The sequence below is a fragment of the Eurytemora carolleeae genome, unplaced genomic scaffold (assembly GCF_000591075.1).
Source record: "Eurytemora carolleeae unplaced genomic scaffold, Eaff_2.0 scaffold4, whole genome shotgun sequence".
In the NCBI taxonomy this organism is placed as follows: Eukaryota; Metazoa; Arthropoda; class Copepoda; order Calanoida; family Temoridae; genus Eurytemora; species Eurytemora carolleeae.
In genome coordinates, this window is record NW_019396191.1 from 625,491 (window position 1) to 650,173 (window position 24,683).

The 24,683-nt window shown below is 31.2% G+C and overlaps 1 protein-coding gene and 1 long non-coding RNA gene across 2 annotated transcripts; one reads left to right on the forward strand and one right to left on the reverse strand.

Moving 5' to 3' along the window:
* The first annotated feature begins 547 nt into the window (after positions 1 to 547).
* On the forward strand, positions 548 to 24,270 carry LOC111697719 (transmembrane protease serine 9). The gene is made up of 20 exons (XM_023467814.1): positions 548 to 640; positions 2,794 to 2,887; positions 3,604 to 3,672; positions 4,053 to 4,097; positions 4,707 to 4,817; positions 7,083 to 7,191; positions 7,272 to 7,347; positions 10,148 to 10,313; positions 16,698 to 16,777; positions 17,461 to 17,507; positions 18,854 to 18,899; positions 19,314 to 19,419; positions 19,650 to 19,705; positions 20,123 to 20,184; positions 21,047 to 21,108; positions 21,903 to 22,022; positions 22,352 to 22,436; positions 23,040 to 23,122; positions 23,817 to 23,888; positions 24,213 to 24,270. Exons 1-20 carry the CDS (start codon positions 601 to 603, stop codon positions 24,265 to 24,267), a joined length of 1,584 nt encoding a protein of 527 aa, XP_023323582.1. The 5' UTR covers positions 548 to 600; the 3' UTR covers positions 24,268 to 24,270.
* On the reverse strand, positions 12,340 to 13,774 carry LOC111697749 (uncharacterized). The gene is made up of 3 exons (XR_002764376.1): positions 13,632 to 13,774; positions 13,097 to 13,243; positions 12,340 to 12,403 (listed from the first exon to the last, which is right to left on the reverse strand). It is a non-coding gene; the product is annotated as an uncharacterized LOC111697749 (long non-coding RNA).
* Positions 24,271 to 24,683: the final 413 nt, after the last annotated feature.

A 24,683-nucleotide genomic window follows, 5' to 3' on the forward strand; every position in this document is an offset into this window, starting at 1 on the left:
CCTAAGACGCTTTTTATACATTAAAACTTCTGATATTATATTTATCATTATTATTATTTTTTGTCAGATTTGCATTTTGATTTGAATAAATATAACGGTTTCTGAAGAATAAAAACGAACAAAATACAAATTGCTTGAATGCAGGTGCAGTATAATTCAAGGAAATCCCTGAATACGCATTGCGTAACGTCTAACTGTAAGCCATACGCAGACATTACTTCTTGGTATACAGGGGTGGTCTTTGTCTTCATTTTTTCAACTAATTTCAAACATTAAAAAAAATATTAATTCTGAACTGAGGATAGAGGATAGAACTTTTCAACATTTTTTTCATCCCTGTTGAACTTCGACGGTTTTAAAGCCCATTTTTTTACAGGGCTAGATATTTTTTTCTAATTTTAATAATCAAATTTTCCACAGCTTAACGTTTCAATTCATTATAAAATATAAAAATTAAATTTAAAAGGAAGTCCCTCCCCCCTGTATTATCCGAGGGGGGGGGGCTGTCGTAGAAGTGTTTGGAAATCCCCTAGATGTTAAATTATATTTTACTATCTTTTCTTTAACCTAGTTCAGTACAGACCTAAACCCAGGGTGAATATGAAGCAAACATGTTTACATTTCATTTTTCTTCTCCTAGGTAAACATTAAACAATATAATTTTAAGGAATTAAAACTCTTGTCAAAATTCAAATTGGGTCAACTGACTTTATACAAGTGTACCTTTTAATTTAATGAGATTGTTTACGTGATTTGAATTGACGACAGTTGAAATCACAATTAGATTGTCGGTAGTATATTTAGGGTTGGGCAGTAGTCCTCTTTACCCCCCATATGAATTTTGGAACAAAGACAAAATTTATGTGGGGTAATTAAACAATCTAATTTAACGTTTTCCGCCGTTGAAAATTCAAGTGATCCCTTGTTTGAAAAGAGGAGCACATCCGATTCACTAAGAGACTCTTTATGTGATAAAACATAGAAGATACCGTCGTTTTTCTAGATTAAAATGTGATTAATTATGCCATTTACCTCCATTGATGGTTAACATCTGACAACGGATATGTAGATTCACTAGATATACTTAAATTCAAGAGACCTTTGATTTAAAGAGTGGCATATATCCGATTAATTAATTTTAACTTTAAAAAGGATATTTAAAGACGTAATGAATTCTGACAATTTCTTTCATTGTCTCGGCAGCATAAATCTGTAAATCGCTTACATGTAGATTAAACAATAATTGAAAATAATTATAATATTATGTTATATTGGATTGTCAACAAAATACGTACATATAATAATTCTGTATGCAACCTTATATATTAGCCTTGTACAATCTTTAATGATTCATTCTTTTTTAAATTTTCTGAGAAGTCCCGAAAATCTCAATTTAAAGCTATAAACGATCTAATATGATGTGGGACACCAGCTGTATCATATTCATACATACCTGATCAGACAAATGTCTCGTTGTGACTCGAATACAATCAATCCTTTGGTTTTCTAATCCTGTTTTTTATGAACTACCAGAAGAAGGTTAAAAAGAGGTGTTGACATTTTCGAGGGGCAAAGACTCTAAACCTTTTTTAAATTAAAATTGACTAGGATGTTAATCTTAAAAATAGCTGTAAAATTCGACAAACCTTCAACTAAATTTTTTTGATTGCAATCATTAAAGAACTTTTCCTTGAAATCAGACATATTTCAATAATAAGAATAACTCCTTAATAAACGGCCATCCCTGCAACATAGCCCTTAAATTCACAAATCATATACAGGGTGTTCCAAAAAACATGGGAATTCAGTGACGAATACGATATCGTCTTAGTTATGAATTAGCATTGTAATACCTAATTTCAAAAGCCATAATATTATTATGCCTGCTAGAGTTTGTTTTATGAAAAGGGTAGAAGACTGTAATGATGTGTCTATAATGTCTCCGCAAGATGAACAGTGAAGAAGGACAAGTTTACTCTGTTTGTATACTGCAATTTCCTTGTTGTACAAGTACAACCGTATGCAGTCAAAACATAAACAAACAAATAAAGTTTACAGCTTTCTCAGTAGGTATCACTATACTAAATCAAAGAATTATTTGAAAAGACGATATCGAATTCGTCATTGAATTCCCATGTTTATTGGGACACCCTGTACATCTTACTCGTCTTACTTCCCAGAAAACCAAGGGAGAAACTTGACATGTATTTCTTTGTGAATTTTGAATTCAAATAAAAAGGAAGCTCAGAACTTATTTTAACAGATATTTCATCAAAATTAAATCAAAAATAAATTCAGTTTTAGTACATTTGTACGCACGTTGTCTCATAGTCTCAATGTTTCTTACTCTTTTCTTTTTCTTGGCCGAGTGAAGTAGAATCAAAGTGAAATGTTAAAGCAAAAATGAGGTAATATAACGCAATGTCTGCGCGACTCTAGCGGACAAACACTTTTTTTATATTAAAATTGTCGATTATTTTCTGATCCAACCGAACATATTCTTATTTTTTTTTAAATGTAAAAAAGAAATGCATCTTAATTGTAAAATCAAGCATTTCTTAATTTTAAAATTCTAAACTGGAGATTTTGGCCCTCATTCAAAAAACTAAAAATACTTATTTGACACCCTTATCATATTATTTGTAGTTTTACCCAAAATGAAAAGTTTTATTTAAAGTACGACCATAGTTTTAGGATAAAAACAATTACAAAAAGTGTACTGGCCAAACAGCTACCACCTCCTTTAAGACGAAATGTCACAAAAAATGTAAAGTGCAAAAATATTGTTTTTAGTTTTGAGATCCCTGGGTGGAGAGTTGGAAGACGATTGGAACGAAGACGACCCGAGAGATTCCCGCCAAATTGCATTTCCTTCAGAATCCATGAGGTGATTTATTTGAAGAATTCCATGAACAATTTTAGAAAACTATTGGAAACGGTTCGGACTAGACGACAGACGACAATTATAATAAAATTTTAGGAAGATGGTTAAGATGGGATCTTATAGTAGAAATTTCTTAAACTTTGATCTTATAAACTTTTAGAAAAGATAAAATGAAATTTTTAAGTTGGCATAACAAACTTATAATGATGTTTTACCATAAGAATAATTATTTTGAAATTATTCATGGGGAATAAGTTCTTTATCATTTTGATAGACGAAAAATTTACTTTTTGCAGAAGGGTATAAAAGATGTGGTTATCTGATTCTAAATTTCTAAATATTAATATTACTCTTATTCTTAAAAGTTACCTTGGCAAAAAAATGGAAAATTTGCAATTGCAAGATTTGTTTCTTAAACTTTAAAGATTTTTGAACTTTTATGAAATGCTCCAAAACTTAAAAAAAAAATTCAAAACGTTTGCACTCTCATAAAAGTTAACTTTTACAGAATACCTTTTTAAATGATGAATCCATGAACTTCAGAGGTCCGAAGTTGAGTAAATAGCGGAGACATTTTGTCGGAAGATTCTGGTTCTGTTAATTTTAAAATAACTTTTTAAGGAATAAAGAAAATGCTGAACCGGTTGTGTTTACTGTTAATATGTTGTGTTAAACAAACTAAATGAATAAAGATTTTTTTAAAAATATTTATTATTTAGTGGCGCGGAGGACACTGAATGTTTAGGAACAGCAATGTCATTGCGAGCTGGGGAGGGAACACTAGCAAGGAAAAAAATCTCATTCAAGATATTCCTAAATTCATTTTTTTATAGTTATAATAATCATAAATCATAAATTTTCCATTAAAGTTATTCAGGTTGTTCGTCCCCCCCTTTTTTTACAAAATAATTCAAGTTTAACATTTTTTTTGTCACATTTCGACAATTTAAAAAAATTCACAGATTTTTTTTGTTTTCGCTGGCGGATTTCCAAAAAATTAAAAAAATATTTTGAGACTATGTGTCACATCTATCAGTTCTAACAAGCAAAAAAGCATGAATGAAAAAAAAATGTTAAAGAATGTAAAAACAAATTGGATTTTGTTTCTCAAATCCCTTCTTAATTGAAGTCTATTTTTACATGAATGTGATATAATTGTATTTACCAGATCTCATCGTAGCTATGGAAAATATTCTTATGATAGTAATTACAGGTAGGAACTATATTAAGATATCAGGGTTATTACAAAATATGAGATTGTAAAGACGACCTAAAACTCTTTAAATTTGACGATTTCTAAGGTTTAATTAAGTATTATGCCTTGAATATCATCTTTTTATGGCTTAATAAACGATTAGGCCAAGAAAGAAACAGTTTTCAGTTGCCTTGAAGGAAATCATAATTATAAGAAAACAGACAGTATAAATTCTGTACAATCGTCTCTGAAGTCTTATTTTTTGTGGGTCACCCTGTACGTTATTCAGAAAAACCCTGGGGGTCTAATTTTTGGGATTAAGTGACGAACGATGTTTTTTTTAAAAGTTAAGTTTTAGTTTCATGTTGCTCAGTTTATATAAATTTTTATAATCAAAAATATATATTCTATTAAAGAAATGTTGACGAAATTTTAAATAACACTGTATTAAAAGAGTTAGATGCCCAATATAGACTGAAAACCTTTAAACCTTTGAGTGAACAACATATTGAAAATGGAATAATTGGAAAACGACGATATCTCCGTCATTGTTACTAAGATACCGTTGTTAATATGTAACTCTGTACATGGAGGGTCATTTAAAATTACGTTGACAATTCCTTTAAGGTGTAAATGGGTGATCAAACCAATCTCTTGTGATCTGAGTGTAGTTTGTCACATGAAGACGAGGGAGGGGAGAGGAGGAGGGGATAGATGCAGTGGAGCAGATTATCTCAGGTATACTAGCTGATTATATTAGTTATACTAGCTGATTATCTCAGGTATACTAGCTGATTATTAAGTATACTTGCAGATTATCTCAGGTATACTAGCTGATTATCTCAGGTATACTAGCTGATTATCTCAGGTATGCTTGCTGGTTGTCCCAGGTATACTTGCTGATTATCTCAGATATACTAGCTGATTATCTCAGGTATACTTGCTGATTTTCTCAGGTATACTAGCTGATTATCTCAGGTATACTAGCTGATTATCTCAGGTATACTAGCTGATTATCTCAGGTATACTAGCTGATTATCCCAGGTATACTAGCTGATTATCTCATGTATACTAACTGATTATCTCAGGTATACTAGCTGATTATCTCAGGTATACTAGCTGATTATCTCAGGTATACTACCTAATTATCTCAGGTATACTAGCTGATACACTTGCTTATTATCTCAGGTATACTACCTGATTATCTCAGGTATACTACCTGATTATCTCAGGTAAACTAGCTGATTATCTCAGGTATACTTGATGGTTATCTTGTAGAACTACTGTCAAGTGAACAAGACAAGCTACTGTAGAATACTGTATTTCATAGAATATACAATGAGTTTATATAGTAAGGTGGATTGTTCTAGAACCAGGCTGCAGTACACACAGTACTGCAGTATACAGATCAGGGGCTCCACAATCTCAGGTATACTTGCTGATTATCTCAAGTATACTAGCTGATTATTTCAGGTATACTAGCTGATTATCTCAGGTATACTAGCTGATTATCTCAGGTATACTAGCTGATTATCTCAGGTATACTAGCTGAGTATCTCAGGTATACTAGCTGATTATCTCAGGTAAACTAGCTGATTATCTCAGGTATACTAGCTGATTATCTCAGGTATACTAGCTGATTTTCTCAAGTATACTAGCTGATTATCTCAGGTATACTAGCTAATTATCTCAGATATACTAGCTGATTATCTCATGTATACTAGCTGATTTTCTCAGGTAAACTAGCTAATTACCTCAGGTATACTAGCTGATAATCTCAGGTATAATAGCTGATTACCTCAGGTATACTAGCTGATTATCTCAGGTATACTAGCTGATTACCTCAGGTATACTAGCTGATTATCTCAGGTATACTAGCTGATTATCATAGGTATACTAACTGATTATCTCAGGTATACTAGCTGATTATCTTAGGTAAACTATATGATTATCTCAGGTATAATATCTGATTATCTTAGGTATACTAGCTGATGATCTCAGGTATACTAGCTGATTATCTCAAGTATGCTCGCTGATTATCTTAGGTAAACTATATGATTATCTCAGATATAATAGCTGATTATCTCAAGTATACTAACTGATTATCTCAGGTATTCTTGCTGGTTATCTCAGGTATACTAGTTGATTATATTAGGTATACTAAATGATTATCTCAAGTATACTAGCTGATTACCTCAGGTATACTAGCTGATTATATTAGGTATACTAGCTGATTATCTCAGGTATACTAGCTGATTATCTCAGGTATACTAGCTGATTACCTCAGGTATACTAGCTGATTATCTTAGGTATGCTAGCTAATTATCTTAAGTATACTAGCTGATTATCTCAGGTATACTTGCTGATTATCTCAGGTATACTAGCTGATTATCTCAGGTATACTTGCTGATTATATTAGGTATACTAACTGATTATCTCAGGTATACTAGCTGATTATATTAGGTATACTAGCTGATTATCTCAGGTATACTAGCTGATTATATTAGGTATACTAGCTGATTATCTCAGGTATACTAGCTGGGTATATTATCTCAGGTATACTAGCTGATTATCTCAGGTATACTATCTGATTATCTCAAGTATACTAGCTGATTATCTCTGGTATACTAGCTGATTATCTCAAGTATTCTAGCTGATTATCTCAGGTATACTAGCTAATTATCTCAGGTATACTTGCTGATTATCTCAGGTATACAAGCTGATTATCTCAGGTATACTAACTGATTATCTCAGGTATACTAGCTGGTTATCTCAGGTATACTAGCTGATTATCTCATTTATACTAGCTAATTTCTCAGGTATACTAGCTGATTATTTCAGGTATAGGGTGCTGATTACTGATTAGCTCAGGTATAGGGAGCTACAAATATGTGACAAGCTTATGTACCTGGCGTCGCCCGTGGAATTTTCGTAAATAATGGTTTATATACATATTATTGTGGATATTAAAGAGAAGAGATAAGAATTGAACTATCTTTATAGGATAATGAAAGGGAGTGGAGGAAAGGTTGAGTTTGAAAAGAAATATTGTGGTCGGCAAACTGCTAGCTTGAAGTTTACGGGGGATCAGACAATCAAGATTATTTTTAAGGTAAGATATTTTATGTCATGTTCTTATGTTCATGTTCATATTTCATGTTCATGTTCATGTTTAAATTTAATATTTACTAGAGTGGTAAGAATGGGCGGGCTGGAAAGCTAGATGGTTGGTCTTGTAAGATATTATGTCTGCCTCAACAAAATTCAGGTTATTTTTATAATGATTCATTTTATTTTTAGAATATTTTGTGAAATTATCATGATGATTTATATTGTTATTAATATTTTTTTTTAACTATCATAATGATTTATATTATTATTGATAATATTTTTGTTAAATTATTATTATGATTCATATTATTGTAAATGTTTTTTATAAGTTTTCATGATGATTTATATTATTATTTTTGATATTGTTAACAAAATATCATAATTATTTCATATTATTATTATCAATATTTGTATTAAAATATCATAATGATTCACATTATTATTATTATTAATATTTTAGCAAATTATTATAATGATTCATATTTTTGTTTTTGATATTTTCAATAAAATATAATGATTGATAATGATAATAAAATATCATAATCATTATCATTAATATTTTTATTAAAATGTCATAATGATTTTTATTAAATTATCATAATTATTCTTATTATCATTATTCATTTCATATTTTTATTCAACTACAAAGCACGAGATAATACAAATAAAAAATCACAATTTACTATGTAGTTTAGACCCGCCTAACCAGAGTAGATTGTTTTAATTGGTTGGCCCACTATAAACGAATGAGAATTGCAGATAAAAACAATGTAAATTGTACATTTTAAACATAAGAATAATAATAAATCAGGTAAAAGGTAAGGAGGAGGTTAGGGAGTATAAAGAAAAGGGAGTATACTCAGCGTAAGGGTTGGAACAGAGGGTAACATAAGTTATTAGAATCATGTTTATGAACTACAGGGTGAAGAAGATAGTAAAGACTAAGTTTATCCACATGATACACAGTTTTTTTTTTACAGATATAATTTGCATAACTATCTAAATAGATCTTGGCGACTTTTCTTTTGAACGATTTTGCAGATTTAGTTTCTTTAAGCTCTAATTCAATAGAATTCCATATTTTTGGAAATAAGGCAGAGGGAAAACTTTCTAGGGTTTTAAAGAGAACTCGCTCAAGTTTATATGATTTTGTTCTATTTGGTTCTGCTAAAGAATTAAACATATCCTGGAAGGAAGCTGGAAGGTTTTCATAAAAGTATTTATGCATAAAAGATAGAACACCTAGTTTATATGTATCATCAAGATTTAGGAGTTCTAATCTGAAAAATATTGGATCTGAATGTGCCTTAAATGAACTATTATTTACTGCTCTAATAGCCCTTTTTTGCAAAGACTTGATTTTCTGTAGTTTAGCATTTTTTACACCCCCCCCATGTTATAATTCCATACTCAATATGTGGTCTTACAAGTGCATTATAGACTAGTAGACGAATGTTTAACGGTAAAATGTTTTTAATCTGATTCAGAGCAAAAATTGAGCTAGCAATCTTATTGGAAACATGTTCAATTTGATAGTCCCAATTTAAAAATTCATCAATTTTGAGTCCAACAAATTTGAAATATTTCTTTGTACAGTTAGTTCCTATTCTTTCTAGTATCTCATTTCCAATTTTTAATTTGCAGTTCTCAGGATTAAAATGCATATTTTTATTCCTAAATATCATAAACTTTGTTTTGGAAACATTTAGTGTTAAACGGTTTGCCTGAAACCATGTAGCTGCCTTTTTTAGTTCAAAGTTCGCATCAATTACTAAAGTTTCGATATGTGGAGATGATTTTAGAAAACTAGTGTCATCAGCAAATAGATTAGTAAAAAAAGACGTTGCTAAAGGCAAATCGTTTATGTATATGAGAAAAAGTAGGGGCCCAAGAACACTTCCCTGAGGAACACCACATAAAATTGTTTTTTCTTTAGAAAAAATACCATTTATACAAACATATTGAGTCCTATTTACTAAATAGTTTTGAATTATTATATTTACAGTAAGAACCATAAAGTTATGAAAGTATAATTTTTAAAGGTCACACTAACACAAAACACAGTAGTTGGCAGTCAATACATACGCAGCATCAAATAAACATAAGAATGCGTAAATGTCGTCTTCCTATTTTGAAGTTTTATGGTTGTCACTGCTCACAGTGATTCTTTAACTTTCTAATTATTTTATCATCATTATCATAGCAGAATCAGTGCAGGTGCAACTCGTAAACTATCAATGCCAAACAAGGCTTAGGCTTCAATGTCAACACGGACACAATCTCCAAACTATCAATGCCAAACCAATGGGCACAATCTCATAGGCTTCAATGTCAACACGGACATAAGCATGTAACTATCAATGTCAAACCAAAGGACATTGTCAGCTTGTATGTTTCAACAAGGAACAAATTACTTCTTTCACCGTAATCAAAGCAGAGTATATTCCAACTAATGTGTATTTAGATATCTATGTTACATGTTCAGTTTAATGTACGTATTTACAAGATTAGAGCAGATATATATAAGCGTAGTTAATCTAATCACTGACGTAGTTGTAAGTTAATCACAATACAAGTTTTGACGGATTTACAGACGTAGCTAGACTAGGCTAATCCTATTACAATTTTGCGTAGTTAATGCTAAGCGCATTTAGATTTACAGACAATATAAAACATAATATACCAAGGTATGTTCAGGTTAACAAATATTAGGATTGCTACGATATTCGCTACATAATGAATACAATTATAAACGTTAAAAGTATACTTATTTACAGTGTCATCATTAACAAATAACAATTGTTATCATTAAAATATATTCATTATCATTGTTACTATTATCATTTTTTTATTATCATTTTCGTAGCACCACCATTTTGATGTCTTTGTTATTTACCAAATCATCATTCTTAATTTTTTTTATTATTTTGAAATATTCTTTAGAAAGATTATTTTAGGTTCTCAGAGTGATTCCTTTAACTTTTCTTCAACTAATACACCAATGACGACGACAACAGCAACAACAACATCAACATCATCAACAACAATATCAACATCAACTTCAACAACAATACCATTAACCTCTTCTGAAACTATTTCCACAACAGCAAATTCACCAAAAAGGTAAAATCTATATTAAAATTTTGGACTTTTGATATTTAAATAATTATTTAACTAGTTCCCTCTTTACACTATCTGATAAACTAGCTTGGGAACTCAGCCTTGTCTGGAAACTCTCTCTTAAAGTCTCTATTTCAATAGATATCTTTTAAACTAAGCTGAAAACAGTTCTCTATTCTCCCGAGTTTCCTTTTTGCGTAGATTTCAGTAAAATCGTTCGTTTGATAAAGTCAATAGTTCAGGTAAAAAAACGATAGTTTTTTCAAAAGTTTGTTGGAAAAAAATAGTTTGTTCAGCGTAAAACAATAATTTTTTCATTTCCCTGAACGATCCAAGTCGTTCGTCCATAGTTCGTCCATCATTCGTCCATAGTTCGTCCATCGTTCGTTATTTTTCTGAAATAGACCATCGTTCAAAAATTCGTTCGTTCAGAAGAATGATACCCATCTCTATTTAAAAGAAAGGATTAACAGGATAATTAAAAGTTTCCCCACTGGATATTCACTTTCAGCAATCAGTACTAAGGGTCTCCATTATTCAATTATTAAGTGTTTACCTCTGATATTTCAAACTTACTTATGGCTAACAGAATTACTAGTTTGAAATGTCCAAGGTCTACGACATCAGGGACCATATATAAAAAAAATCTGAATTTGTGGCAAAAACTCAATTTCTTTGGCTGACTTAAAAGTTTTTTTTTTATCGTAAAGAATGATAGACCATCTTTGATTTCCAATCTTGAAACAACTTTGGGTTATTTAACAATTTTAACTCTATACCGGGTTGAACTATTTGCATGCAAAACACTTATCTCTCAACTCTAAGGGCAAAATCATTTTCACTTGATTCCAATGTTTGTTGGGACACCCTGGAGTACAGAAAGTGCCTTAATTGCATAAATAGAAATAATGGTACGTGTGGCTGCAGTGACTAGTTGCATAAATAGAAATAATGGCACGTGTGGTTGAAGGTCCCTGGTTGCATAAATAGAAATAATGGCACGTGTAGTTGCAGGTCGCTGGTTGCATAAATAGAAATAATGGCACGTGTGGTTGCATAAATAGGAATAATGGCACGTGTGGTTGCAGGTCCCTGGTTGCATAAATAGGAATAATAACACGTGTGCTTGCAGGTCCCTGGTTGCATAAATAGGAATAATGGCACGTGTGGTTGCAGGTCCCTGGTTGCATAAATAGGAATAATGGCACGTGTGGTTGCAGGTCCCTGGTTGCATAAATAGGAATAATGGCACGTGTGGTTGCAGGTCCCTGGTTGCATAAATAGAAATAATGGCACGTGTGGTTGCAGGTCCCTGGTTGCATAAATAGGAATAATGGCACGTGTGGTTGCAGGTCCCTGGTTGCATAAATAGGAATAATAACACGTGTGGTTGCAGGTCCCTGGTTGCATAAATAGGAATAATAACACGTGTGGTTGCAGGTCCCTGGTTGCATAAATAGGAATAACGGCACGTGTGGTTGCAGGTCCCTGGTTGCATAAATAGGAATAATAACACGTGTGGTTGCAGGTCCCTGGTTGCATAAATAGGAATAATGGCACGTGTGGTTGCAGGTCCCTGGTTGCATAAATAGAAATAATGGCACGTGTGGTTTCAGATCCCTGGTTGCATAAATAGAAATAATGGAACGTGTGGTTGCAGGTCCCTGGTTGCATAAATAGGAATAATGGCACGTGTGGCTCTTTTTTATAAAAACTGATGACACAATATCTTTTTACAAAAGTGGTAGGGAGGGATAAGGAATCTTATATTGAAGAAACGAAACCTAAAAATTAAATTAAGTAGATTTGAAATAAAAATTAAAAAAATCATCTGTTAATTATAATACAATATATATAATACATGTAAATATTTATGTAAGCTATAACCTCAGAATATATATTCTGAGGCTATATGTTGCAGAAAAATAATACCCTGTCTGAAGTAGCAGGAAATTTAAAGTGATTCTGTATATGTGGTTTTAAAATGAAACAAGATTAACTGAACAATAATTTATTACTTTAAATACAAATATATTCCACTCTTGAAAATAGAGAGCTCTGTGGCACTGATAGATTCGCAAGACTCTTCCGAACTAAACAAAAGTTAGGTTAAACAAGCATTTAAAAGTTTACAGCCATAAGGGTCCCATAAAAGGTCCAATAGTTACAGCTGTAAAGAAGCTAAAGTTAAGCTTATAATTCATAAGTTTAAAGCTTAAACCATGGTATTAACCAAACTCAACTCTGTTTACTTTAATTGGAATGCAATAATGGTGCTAATCAATAAATTATTATGGCTATTTAACCATTTTATTAGCATTAACTAATGCACTGGTGACTCGGTAATTATGAGGACCACTGTACTTTTAAAAGTAATACTCTTGAGAAAAAACTCGGTAATTATGAAGACCACTGTATCTCTCAAATTAAAACCACCATGTAATAAATTGCATGGTAAAACTTTTGCATAATAAATGCAATGAATAAAATTGGCGAACTTAAAGCATTTTGCCAATAATTGCAATGTAAAAGTTGCAATAAATAAGAAAGGTTGCAATAACGTTGCAAAAATTAAAGATATCGCTGCAAAAGTTGCAATAACGTTGCAAAATGTGGCAAAACGTTGCGAAATGGAATGAATTGCTGAAACTTCCAAGAAGGCAAATTTCATTAGTTGCAAAAGAATTGAGTTGCAGAAACTTCCGAAAAGGCAAATTTCATGGGTTGCGGAAACTTCCAAAAAAAAGGCAAATTTCAAGTAAACTTAAATAAAGGTTTATGCTTACTTTTCCGGGCAGAACCACAGATGAAGAGATGAACTGGCAATAAAGATGCAATCAAAGAACAGGCTCCAAACCAGAATGTCCCGTCTTTCAGTTTCAATTCAGCTCAATTCAATTCAATCCAATCAATCCAATTCAATTCAGTCGTCGCTAAATATAAAAATCATTAGCTTTAAGTAAAAACGTAACTCTTAAAACTGTATTTAGCTCAAACAAATTATTATAATGTTAAATTTAAGAAAACCAAGAAATAAGGATTCTAAGGATTCTATTTAAGAGAATCAAATGTTTTAAACCTCAATTAACTTCAACAATTTAAAGAAATAAAGATTCTAAGGATTCTATTAAGAATTTAAGAAAACTTTTTAAATCTCAAATCTCAATTATCTCCGGCAATCCACAAAGATAGAAATAAAGATTCTAATCAGAGATAATAACATTTTACGACTTTTCACGTGAAACATTAAAGTTTTGGCTCATTAAAGTTTAAGGCTCATTTTTACGCCAAGAATAAAGAAGTAAACATGTTTATACCGACCTCTAAGCTCCGGATTCACAACACAACTGGCGTGTTTGTTTACATTTTCATTCATCAAAAATTAATATTTGTAAACAAACATAAATAAGGAATACATAAAAAATATTCTGTTGACAATTATTAACCAGACAAAATTTTCATACAACACTATAACTGACTAAACGGCTAGACCAAACAGGCTGAAATTTTTGGGGGAACGCATGTGTAACCGGGGAGACAGGCAAAGCAAAATTTAAAATTTCTTGAAATTCCACGGGCAACGAAGGACACTTTACCTAAAATTATTACTTAATACCCATAGATAGGGTTCTTTGTGACAATTAAACATTTAACAAAAATTCCACACAAAATGAACATCTTTTTTATGTTGAGATTGGAGCAATAGGTTAAGGAATTTGATAATTCCAAAAAAGTCTTTTTATTGAAAGTAAGAAAAGTTGATCCTGCAAAATAATATATCTTTATATATAACCCAGACAAGGTTTCTAAACAAACATTAAAAAGTGTGAATTCTTAATAAATAACAAGATCGAAATCTGGACAAATTCGTAATGCCGCGTGTATCACAGACGACGCCGTAAAACTCAATTTTACGTAATCCCATTTTTTGGGGACGCCCTTTTCAATATTCATGCAAATATATTTATTAATATCTAAAAATATCCTTGAAACAGTTTTGCACATTTTTGCAACGACCCAATTCCCAACTTAAAAGCGTTGTCTGATCAAGTATGAATTAAATATTAATGTTTATAATTAAAAAATATGATTATTTTTCGATCGTGATTTTTATACAAAAGTGACTTGCGCATTTCTACTGCAGGAAAAATATAGAAATTATCAGAATTTAACACTTATGGTTTTAAGGATGCCTTTATGAATCAGGCATTAGCATCTCTGCCTGGAGGATCCCTTGAATTTACGCTAACAGTCCCTTTAATAAAACCGATTGCCAGTCCTAAACTTGGACAAAGGTTTAAGTACTGAAAATAGCCTTCCATTCTTTTTTAAGAATATATTAAGAGGCTCTGGAGAAATAGAATATTATTTCTTTTATGTGCCACGGCGAACCAGAGTAAAATGAGATAATATAAAAATATTGTCTTTCAGTTATTTATGAAAATAACTTTTTAAATGTCGTACTTTTACTGAAATATATAGAACGAGGATAGGGTCAGACCAGTACGAATTTAGTAGAGCACGCAATGTATTATAATGTAGATTTACAATGAGTTAAACTAGCGTGAAACTTTAGAAAAAATGAATAACTGTGCTGAATCAACTCTTATATTTTTTATTGTCTATCTTCTGTTAACACCTCGTGTTTCAAGTAGGGGAATATCAAGTTAAGGTGCTTCGCGCCCTCCTTACTCTTGTAACAACTGTAGACTTGACATAACATAAAATGACAATGTAAAATTTTGTGAATTTTTTTTTCTTTTATTATTGAATTCCCCAAAAAGACAGGATCGACTTTGAAGTGTCGCAAAGCCTTGGGGCTTGGTTTTACAGCTCTAACTCACTTTTGCTTTTATAGCTACAGAGTACAGACATGTACAATGTACAGAGATCTATAGTTTTTATCAAGTAATTGCTACCATTCTTACCGATTTCTGCGTGAGCGCTTACAACCTTTAAATCGCAGATTTCTGCGTGAGCGCTTACAACCTTTAAATCGCAGAGTATCAAAGATCTGCAAATAAAACAAATGTTACCTAAAATGTAGAGCTATGTTCTGGTTCGGTAGGTTTTTAGTTTCCCAGCCCATTCAGTCGAACTAGTTGAACTTTAAGTATTAAGAATTACTTAACGGTTCAAAGTTTAAATCTTTTAAGAACAGGGTGGTGATGGACCAAACCTCTGTAAAGTAAATAAAGTAGATGTTAGTTCCACATTTTATTGAAAATATATTTCTGTCTGGGTTGACCCTCGTAAACCCAGACCTTCGTTCTAACGATATAATAACCATCAAAATTAATAATAAAAAATGTTAAACAATCAGAAGAAAATAATCAAACAAAAAAGATTATTAAAAAAAATAGACCGTCAAATAAACAGAAGGGAAACGAACTCGATCAGGATATGAAGGAGAGAAGTTAGTGCCCAAATGTATTAAGTATTAAATTTTGTTTATTCGTTTGTCTGTGTATATGTACGATTATAATTCTCGTGAACCCCTTCACCGATTTGACTATATTTTTGATTGGGGAACTTGGATCAACTGAAATGTTTTTAGCTTGGTTTTAAGATTCTAAATTTTATAAAGAAAGTTAAACAAAGCTGGGTTCAAGAAATCGCTATTTAAGAAGTTCGTATCCCTCTTTTCACTATATCGTGTTAAATACTTTCATATCACCCTTGTATATTATCTCTTGTCTCTTGATCATCAATCTTCTTTTAACCCGATGACATTTTCTTCCAACTCCGTTAGAAACTGTCTATATCACTTGCTAATTCGAGAAATATGTATACCAGAAACCTAGAGAAAAGATGTTTTAGCCCAAAACTTTGAAATGCATTTAACCCGAAACGCAAATACACACAAGCATATAATAATATATAATTGCTATATTAATGCTTTCCCAAAAATTATTGTATATTTTGTTTTGATAAATCATGGCTTCTAGTCCAGTTTTAAAAATCAGTTTAATTTTTTTTAACACAGTTTAACAAAATGTATATCTTAGGTCGAACGTCAATATTTTTATAATTATAAAATGTTGAGAATGAATTTTTTGGTTTTTATTGATTTATTTCCTCTAATGTGCCCATTTAAAGAATGGGTAATATTTACATTTAACTTGAGTTGATTTGTTTTAAAAGTATAATTTGCAAATTTTCACTTTTTAAAAAATGTTTTAAGAAAATAATTAATTCTTGAGATTGTTTCTGCCAGGAAGATTAAACACAAACTGCTTTGATGTATGTGTATAAAGTGGTGGTGGGGGTCGATCTAATAAATGAACTTTTTATATATACAAAACTTTCCAACTTGGCTCAAAATATCTGTACATATATAAAAAAGCTCTGAAAACTACGTTTTGAGCATGTGTACATTCTGTTTAGTGGGTGTGAGTGTGGTGTACTGCCAACTGTAGATGGTAGAATTATCTGTCCACACGGAGTTAATTGTACAGCAGACCCAGGTACAGTTATTAATTGTACAGCAGACCATGGTACAGTTATTAATTGTACAGTAGACCCAGGTACAGTTATTAATTGTACAGCAGACCCAGGGACAGTTGTTAATTGTACAGCAGAGCTAGGTACAATTGTTAATTGTACAGCAGACCTAGGTACAGTTGTTAAATGTACAGCAGATCAAGGTACAGTTGTTAATTGTACATCAGATCTAGGTACAGCTGTTGATTGTACAGCAGACCTGGGTACTGTTGTTAATTGTACAGCAGACCTAGGTACAGTTGTTAAATGTAAAGCAGATCAAGGTACAGTTGTTAATTGTACATCAGATCTAGGTACAGCTGTTGATTGTACAGCAGACCTGGGTACTGTTGTTAATTGTACAGAAGCCCTAGGTACAGTTGTTCATTCTACAGCAGATCCAGGTACAGTTGTTAATTGTTCAGCAGACCTGGGTACTGTTGTTAACTGTACAACAGACCTAAATACTGTACTCAATGATTTAATTATGCACTTTAAACGGACTGTAAGCTTAATTTTGGTTGACCCTATAAAGATAGATGACAATTCCCGAAACACAAAGGGCATTACCATCTGTGGCATGGAGGTTTACGCCTTCAGTTCCTTTCACATGGAAACATATTTTTATATGTTTTTTTTTTTTCATTTTAATTACATTATTGTTTAGGTGGTATTCCATGGCAAGCAGGACTACTTGGTAGAGCAAGCAGCAAGGTATTTTTATAAAAATATTTACTGTGAGAACCAGAATACTGTAGAAAAGGAAGACAACATAAAAGTAATGATTATTTGATGTTGTTGCATTGCAAATAGTTTTACTGGTAACTTTTAAGATCAATTATCAAGTGAAATGGGTCTGTTTACAATGTTCAATGTCAGTGTTTCTAATTCACTAGCCTTAGAGGGCGCTTCGCGCCCATCTTCTAAATTAGTTGTGAACATGTTCTCTTTGTGTACATCGTAAAACAAAACAAAAATAATTCGCAGATTTTCACAAAAAATTTCGCGGATTTTCAAAATTTTTAAAAATTTAATGACGATCGAATTTTGATGGAGACAAATATTTGAAATTTTGATTTTTCATAAACCTTCCCTGGGGTCCCTAGATGTCCCACAAAAAATTTGGGCCCGATCGGTTCAGCCGTTTTGACGTTTATTGGATACAAACAGAAAAACAAACAGACAGACAGACAAGCCAAATTTATATATAGACTAGAAATTCAAGGCGCTTCGCGCCCTTCTTTCTAGCCTTAGAGGGCGCTTCGCGCCCATCTCCTAAATTAGTTGTGAACATGTTCTCTTTGTGTACATCGTAAAACAAAACAAAAATAATTCGCAGATTTTCACAAAAAATTTCGCGGATTTTCAAAATTTTTAAAAATTTAATGACGATCGAATTTTGATAGAGACAAATATTTGAAATTTTGATTTTTCAAAAACCTTCCCTGGGGTCCCTAGATGTCCCACAAAAAATTTGGGCCCGATCGGTTCAGCCGTTTTGACGTTTATTGGATACAAACAAACAAACAAACAAACAAACAAACAGACAAGCCAAATTTATATATAGATTGCACAATTAAAAATCATAACTTGAGTCCTAAAGTCGTCTTCCTATTACAGAGTTTTCTGGTTCTCTCTATGCATAAATTTTTTCATGAAATCTTTTTTAATTTTAATTTTTTCAATAATTACTTATAAAACTTTCTCCCTTGAAATTTTTTTACCATCGGGTGTTTATTTTTTTTTTAAATAAATTTATTGTTATTATAATTATATCATTGTATTTGAACATAAATATAAACAGAAATTTTTATCAGGATGTTTTAAAAAATGTTTTTTCAAAGTATTTAACACAGTTTCTTCAGTTAAATTGTTCTAAAAACTTGTAGATACATTTATACTTTATCGATTTAATTCTTTAAAAATTCTTACATCCAATTTTTTAAGTGGTATTTGTTCATTATTTTACACTGCTTTTTACAGTATCATGACTTTTTTATAAAAGTGGTTTAAAAACTAATCTATTATTAGAATTAAATTAATAGACAAATATTTTTTAGCCTTTTTGTGGCGGAACACTTATAAATAGCAGATATGTTTTATCAGGTTAGTCGGTTCATTTTTAGATATGTTTTATCAAGTTAGTCGGTTCATTTTTAGTTATGTTTTATCAGGTTAATCGGTTCATTTTTAGATATGTTTTATCAGGTAAGTCGGTTCATTTTTAGGTATGTTTTATCAGGTTAATCGGTTCATTTTTAGATATGTTTTATCAGGTTAATCGGTTCATTTTTAGATATGTTTTATCAGGTTAGTCGGTTCATTTTTAGATATGTTTTATCAGGCTAGTCGGTTCATTTTTAGATATGTTTTATCAGGTTAGTCGGTTCATTTTTATTTCTAAATTTTCGATCTTACGAACTTTCCAGAGTCTTAAAAAATTATAAACTTTTTGCATCAACCGTGTTTAAATGTTTTTTTTTAAAGTAAATTAATATTTTATAAATTATTTTTGTCCAGCTGCTCACTGCTTGGAATCTGCCACTAGACGTCTGCCAGGGAATCTATTTGTAGTGCTAGGAGAACATGATTGGACCCAGGTTAGCTTTTCAAGGGATTGTTCAGAGTCCGAATTTAATGAGTTTGAGCCGCGTCTCAAATCCGCCAATATCTGGTTTCAATTAAGCGCCGACTTAAATCTTGAAACATTGAATACAATTTAAGTGAAACCAATCATATTTGAGCCACGTCTCAAATTCTTTAAATTTGGCCTCTGATAATTCAGGTATAATAACAATAATTATATTAAGGATAATTATGATAATAATGATAATAAGTTTTATAAGAACAATAAAGTATAAGTGAAAGGTATGGAGTAAGCAGTGTTCTTTTACATCCTGAATTTAGACAAGGCAAACCAATCTAACGTAATAATTGAAAAAAAAACGTTTTTCATGATTTTCAAACGTTTTTTATTTATCTTGCCTTTTTCTCATTTTTTCCCGTTGGAGTCTTGGACCGAATTTAATTAATTCAATCTTGAATCACCGATTCAAAGTTAAAGATTCATGAGGATTTGAATCGGTGTGAAGGTAGTTGAGCGAGCTCACTCCAATTAATTAAATTCTATTCCTGTAGACGTAATTACAAGAAACCCACCATTGAAAGAGTTACACCACAATCTAAATCGTATCTGAGTCTCAATGCGGAAGAAGAGTCGCAATAAATAAAGGTTTTGAATCGAGCAAGTATAAGTATCTCTTAAAAAGAAGGATCACTGAAAATTACGCTTATTTATTTTTCTTGTTTTAAATTGGTGATGTGTGCAGGTGCACTCTTTAATTTTGATTTTGCTATCATCCAACTAAACAGGCCAGTCGACTTCAAATCTGTAAGTACAGTTTTTCATCTTATCATTTTTTTGTTGAACACTTAAATAGTTTTTCTTTTTATTCAGTTTTTTTGCGAGTATTTTTTTATAATTATCAAAATAAACAGATTTTCAAAACTTTACAGTACATATTTTTGAATTCCATTTAAATAAGCCTTATACTGCCTTTATAACTTGTATTGGAAGTTATTATTAAAAGAAATTATTGGAGCCTATCATTAAAAGAATAGATTCCTAATCACACATGTGTAATACACAAAGATTAATTAAAATAACAGATAGGACACTAGATGTCGTCTTTTTAAGATTTATGTGTTTTTTGTTCACAATAAGCGGAGGCAGAAGCCCAAACGAGTTACGCGTAGACAGCGTAGTACATGCTCTCTCTCTGTCTTGTAATTCTATTCTAAAATATATAAGAGTTTTCATGTAATTTTTATCATTTAATTGTTATTTTTTAATTTTAAAATCTGTTATATCGATGTAAACTAGTGAGAAGGAAAAGGTCAAATCTATGCAACATTACTGGTACGACTGTGTGGCCTCATAGCTCCTCTAGCTTTAATTCACGCACTTACTTTTCAAAATTCAAAAGATTTATGTTCTTTTCAAAAGCTCTTCAATAAAAGGATTTATGACAGAAAACATATAAGAAATATACTAAACTAAACTAGTTGGAAAGTTCAAATAATAGGTCTTGCCGCGCCATCAAAGTTGAAACCAAGCCGAGGATAGAGTCGGGCCGGTACTTGCCGCGTGTCACTAAGGCCGGTCCGGTTCAAATTCAAATTGACACGAGTCCATCGTGATTAATCTTAAAAGCAATTTTTTAAGTTTGACGTGAAATATGCTGATTTTTTAGTATGGTTGGATCCGACCTGTGTGTTTACCTGAACCTGACCAGCCGGTCAACCCAGGCTCAAGGTAGTATATATATATATTAGCTTGGGAACCCAGCCTTGCCCAGGTTATTCGCACTGCGCCGTTTACCCACACTAAGTTGATTTTACCGGGAAACTTATTTTTTGCTATTAAATGCAACTTATGCAACTTAAAGCGACTGTACAGGAAAAATTAAAGGGGGTATAGGATGAAATCTGAGAATCTCAGGCGCTACATAAAAGACAACTATTTGATGTTCCTGTCAAGAGAAATTGAAATAAAACTGTGTCAAATTATACGAAAATTCATTTTGAATAAAAGTAGTAAGTTTAAACGGATCAAATTCAGCAAATACGCACCAATCTGAAAACGATTATATCCCTCAGGAGCCTGAGAATCTCAGATTTGCTCATATTATAATTTTTTGATTTTTATTTTGCATTTTCAATAGATATAATTGATAATATTATTACATATAGTCCGTATAGTCCGTAAAACTTCACCAGAACTTCAGCCAATGGCAGTGCAGTATACTGATCACGTGGTACAGACGGAAGAAGACAGAAGATTCATGTTTAGAGTTAATCTATGTTTTTCATTCACGCATTTTATTAATTTCATTCCGAAAGTGTTAAAGGGTTTAGCCGCCTAATCCCAGGGGAAAATTCCGTATTCCCTCTCAGCATTGTTAAAAGTAAACAGTCACTTTAAATTACATCTTATAGTTCTTTTAAAATCTCTGATTAGCTTGTTCTTATTCTAAATTATTTGACCAAAAAGGCCCCTAAATTAATTTATGAAGATAAGTATCTGTTAACATAAATCTATTTATCTAGAGGTTTAGTGTCTGGTTGGGGGGTAACAGATTTTAGTATTAAAACCCAGTCCACCACCCTGCAGATGGTTTACTTGGACATCATGGAGCAGTCAAATTGTATCAACCACTACTCTACTAGGTATAGGTCACATAATTTCTATATCTTTGCAACCTGATTGTGTAAGCCTTCGATATATATATAAAACTTAGATAATATAACTTAATTCATAGTTTGAAACAACTAAGGTCTACCACACAATGGGTTGTAAATAAATAGGTATTAGAAACTCTGAGTTTGTGGCAAAGACTCAATATCTCTTTGTTTAAATAGATGTGTAGCACCGCAGCCGTTAGAATATATAGAAAAGCACATACAAAATTTTATTTGGAAATTCTCATTTTTTTTTGATAATTAGACCAAATTCGCTCACGTAAGTAGAAAAAAAAGTTTGAAGTATTTTTTTGTAGAGAAATCACGGATAAGATGTTATGCGCAGCTGCTAAGAGTTCAGATGCTTGCTATGGAGATAGCGGTGGACCAATGACAGTCCAGGTAGAGAATGCCGCAATATTTTCACAAAATATCGATTAAAGCTTCTTTTGAAGAAAATGGGTTTACCTAGTAGTTTATAGTCGATAAACCTATAGCCCTTTAATCTATAGCTCTGTCCACACTTATATGCCGATTCCATTGGCGCCTGATCCAATCAGGGTTTAGTCATGTGTTTGTAAATTGTAGTCTATTCTGAAACAATATCTTTCTATCTATCTCTCATCATCCAATTAGAGATATGAATCCTTTAATCTGCGCTAACAGTAGATAGAAATATTTACTTCTACTGAAACTATAGTGTGTCAATTCATTTAATATCACCCATCAGCGAAAGAAAAACTCTTACAAGCCTATTTAATATCCCCCCTGGCCCCTTTTCTATTCAAGTTTAGTCTACAATGCCTTAGGAAGTCTAAATTGATAAATTTTTTAAACTGACTTTTGGTCAAAAATTTTAAAATAAAATTAAAGAAAGTCTTTTCTCGAATTTTTTTTTATGATTGTAAGTTGTAACTTCAAGCGATTATCCATATGGCATGCATTTCTTTAAATGGGGGTTACTTGGAATTGCAGTTGCAGTCCCTTCAAAAGAGAATATTCCAGGTAGAAGGCAGATCTGTGTTGACCGGTGTTGTTAGCTGGGGGCTAGAGTGCGCCAGACCACAATGGCCGGGCGTTTATTCAAGGTAAATATTTTAATAAAATATAAAAAAGAAAATCTCCCCAAAAGTTTTAAAGAAAATTATTATGAAAGGGGTAAATAGAGATTAGCTACAAAAGATTAATCAAATAAATATTTTGAAAAAATATATAGTTATTTTCTTTTCCATGATAAAGCGAATGTAAATTGGAAAAGGGTAGTACAACAAAAGTCCTGATAAATTACAAAAGAACGACACCATTCTCATTTCTATTCAATTTTTTTGTTCCTCTAAGGCTCCAACAACTCAATGGGAAATTATAGGTTTTCAATTGTGGAACCTTATCATTTTTCGCTAACACTTCCTTTTTGCTTTCTAGGAAGTTTCGTAATTTTCATGCAATCTAAATATCTATATATCGTCTATACTATGTAATTACAGATAGTATTTAGAGGATAAATAACTAAACAAAATATATTTATCCAGCATTCACAGGATATTTAGGAATCGTTTTTCTTTATCTTCTACAATCTACATATATATACTTGGCTTGTCCGTCTGTCCAATTGTATTAAACAAACGTCAAAACGGCAGAACCGATTATAATTATTATTATTATTATTATTACTATTATTATTATTATTATTATTACTATAATTATTATTATTATTATCATTATTATTATTATTATTATTACTATTAATATTATTAATATTATTATTATTAATAATATAATTAGGGTGAGCTCTGTAATTCCTTGGATTAATGCTAATACTCTAGATGGTGATTATTGCGTGAAAAATATCGAAAGGTAATTTTTATATTTTTTAATATTTAAATCATAAACCTTAGAAATTTTAAACGTTAACTTTTTGAGAGTATTGAGTTTGAAATATCTAAGGTCTACAACACCAGGCTACAAATATATAAGAAATATAAAATATGAGTCTAATTGTTCAATTCCTTTCAAGTACCTTTTCATAGCCTAAATCTTCTCTTTATTATTCTACACAAAACGAACCGATAAAAGTAATTAATTGTTATTAACTTTTATCTAATATATTTTCTAAATCTAATCTAATAATAATCGATCATGCAGATTAAAGAATTATCATTTAAATATCAAATTTTTTAGGAATTCCAACGATCAAGTTAGATCGGTGGACAATAGAGGAGATCGAAGATCATGATCGTAAAAAAGTGTTCACTCTTACCTCCGGTCAAAATTCAAAAAAGACTTTTAAAAAGATTATTTGAGGCATTCATGGAAATATCTATCTTTTTGTAAATAATAGTATTATTTGAGAATTTTCAATTTAAATTTTGAAAGAAAGAAAACAAATTTTTATTCAACTTTTGTTTTGAATTCCCTCTGAAATATTTATTTAATGTACAATATTTTGTACATTTTGTAAAATATCTTGTACAATATTTTGTTCAATATTTTGTACAATATTTTGTACAAAATATCTTGTTCAATATTTTGTACAATATTTTGTACAATATTTTGTACAATATTTTGTACAATATTTTGTACAATATTTTGTACAATATTTTGTACAATATTTTGTACAATATTTTGTACAATATTTTGTACAATATTTTG